The sequence below is a fragment of the Malus domestica genome, chromosome 05, assembly GCF_042453785.1.
Source record: "Malus domestica chromosome 05, GDT2T_hap1".
Lineage (NCBI taxonomy): Eukaryota > Viridiplantae > Streptophyta > Magnoliopsida > Rosales > Rosaceae > Malus > Malus domestica.
Window position 1 is genome coordinate 17,140,572 of NC_091665.1, and position 2,655 is coordinate 17,143,226.

The window sequence follows — 2,655 nt, forward strand, 5'->3', positions numbered from 1 at the left end:
AAGACTCAAAACAGCACAAAAACACTCAAATCTGCCTAAAAACACAAACTGGGCAGATTTGAACTCTAACACTCCTTTGGACGAATTTTTGGCTTTTCTTGACTCAAAACACTTAAAAACACACTATAAAACATATTCTAACTAGTTAGACACTTTAAAGAGAAAGGGGATTTGGTTTTGAATGAAAATTAAGTAAAATAAAACAAGAAAAACTTAAAATAGATTTTAACGAAATTTGGTGAATTAGATGGATGATTGGCTAGCTAGGAGGTTCTTCTCCACACATGTCATACTTGCATACAAAACGATTTCCGATTGCTTTTCAATAAACTATGAATCCTCAACGCCCCAGATTAACCGTGAATTGCACTAATTAACCCTCAGATTTTCCTAAAATTATTGAATTGGATGATTGCATATAACAACCCAAAGCATTCCCCACAAGTTCCCTACATGAATTGCATAATAGAAATACAAGCAAGAATCATTAAGTTCTATGAAAATCATAAACGTTGACGAGGCACTTGTTACTATGAATTGCACGAAACTTATGCCAAGAATTTACTTAACGCGATTATGATTAGCAACCTTTACTACTTGCGAATATAAGTTCATAACAATTAGGTGAAACTCCCTTATATCCTAGCATCAGATTTATGCATGAAAATTAAGCGTGCACTCTCAACCAACACACACAAATCAGTTTTAATTCAAATAGATAAGCAAATTGAATTCACAATTTATGAAACGCAACTGAAAGTAATCAAATTATATAGCAAGCATGAACATGGTTTCGAATCCCCCCTAGCCAAGGGGGGTTTAGTTCCTTATACGCACAAAGCAAAGATAAATAAGTTTAGACATTGAAATCCAAAGAAAGAGAACACCTAGACACTCCAATTTGGACAGCAGGTGCATCCACGATTTCCTCATTCCTCTTTGCTGCGGCACAAAGCTTGGGGACAAGTTTTGGGGTTATGAATGGTGTAAAATGGATAGGAGATGGTATGGTAGTGTTTAGGATGGATGGATGGTGCGGCAAGGGGTGGTTTTGGTTAGGAATTATGGAGAATTGGTGGTGATTGCTGCGGCAGAGAAGGGTGATGAATTTCTGGCGTGAATTGATGCATATGAGAGGTGGTAGTTCGGCCAAGGCATAAATAACAATATATATAGGCACATAAAACCTTAGGGAAATCAGATATGGACTTGTAAAATCCAAATGCACAAGGAAAAAGGCTTAAACAATCAGAATCCCCAAGGGAAAAGGCTTACAAGGTGCGGCTGATTAGATAGGGTTTCTAGAAAGCCTTGCAAGGCAAGGAAAATGGGTGCGGCAGATTAGATAGGGTTTCTAGAAAGCCTTGCAAGGCAAGGAAAAGGGGTTTCCTTGCTGAAATTGGTGCGGCAGGTATGGGGGAAAAAGATAGGACTTCTAGAAGCCCAAAACCAAGGGGAAATAGGATATAACTCACGGCAAGGATAGGGAAGTGTTCTAAAACCTTTCTTTGTGTCCAAAAATGCTTAGGAAACCTTCAATGTTGCTGAAACTTAAGGCCATCTAGGTTTAGGAAAGGTCGACCCAAAATAAGAAACTTTAGGCTTAACTTTCCTACTTCAAGTAGGAAACCTTGTTTGAGTAGAAATCCTCATTCTTCTCGGAGTCTATCTTTGACTAGGACTCTTCCGTTGATTAGGAATCCTTCTTCAATTATGACTCCTTCGTTGATTAGGAATACTTCTTTAATTAGGACTCCTTCAACCTCATCCATTCCTTTCGTTCCAAGCATGTGATATCCATTCCAAGCTCAATTTTGCTCCAAAAGGCCCCAAAATGCACTACTTTGCATACTTTGCCCTTAAAACCTGAAAACACATGAAACTAGCTTAAAAGACTAATTTAACTAAGAAAACACAACGTAAATGCACAAGAACAAGCTCACTAAGTCGCATAAATATGCTCCTATCACGGTTGAAGATCCGTTAGCTTTCTGGAAGGCCTTGAGAAACAAATACAATTACCAGACAACGGTGATTCTTCCAAGAGCTCGCTATGACTGGACTCACCTAAGGATCCAGAATTTCAAGTCAATGGCTGAGTACAATTCGGCTTTATTCAGAATTACCTCTCAGATGAAGCTTTGTGGGGATACTATTACTGAGGAGATGTTATTGGAAAAGACTTTCAGCACATTTCATGCCTCTAACATGCTCCTGCAACAACAGTATAGAGCGCGAGGCTTCACTGAATACAACCAGCTGATATCTGTGCTCCTGGTAGCTGAACAGAACAATGAGCTCCTGATGAAAAACCATAATTCCCGACCTACTGGATCAGCATCGTTCCCAGAAGTGAATGTTGTTTCCCTTGAAAGGAATACCATATCCTCCGGTGGCAATAATTACAAACGAGAACGTGGCCACAAGCGAGGCCGGTAGAATGGGAAAGGCAAGAACCATGGTGTCCAGTTTCACAACCAGGTTCCAAGGCATAATTTAGGCCCGAGCTTTAAAAATGCAAATCGTCAGAAAGGAAAAGCTTATACTAACACTCCTAGAAATGATGAAGGAGTTTGCCATAGGTGTGGTGGCAACGAACATTGGGCGCGTACTTGTCGCACCCCAAAACATCTAGTGGAGCTGTATCAAGCCTCT

At 39.7% G+C, this 2,655-nt stretch overlaps 1 protein-coding gene across 1 annotated transcript; it reads left to right on the forward strand.

Moving 5' to 3' along the window:
* The first annotated feature begins 1,923 nt into the window (after positions 1-1,923).
* On the forward strand, positions 1,924-2,439 carry LOC139196098 (uncharacterized). The gene has a single exon (XM_070821758.1). It carries the CDS (start codon positions 1,924-1,926, stop codon positions 2,437-2,439), a length of 516 nt encoding a protein of 171 aa, XP_070677859.1.
* Positions 2,440-2,655: the final 216 nt, after the last annotated feature.

Coding starts and splice junctions, on each gene's coding strand:
- LOC139196098 (XM_070821758.1), top strand. CDS start 1,924: ATGCACAAGAACAAGCTCACTAAGTCGCATAAATATGCTCCTATCACG.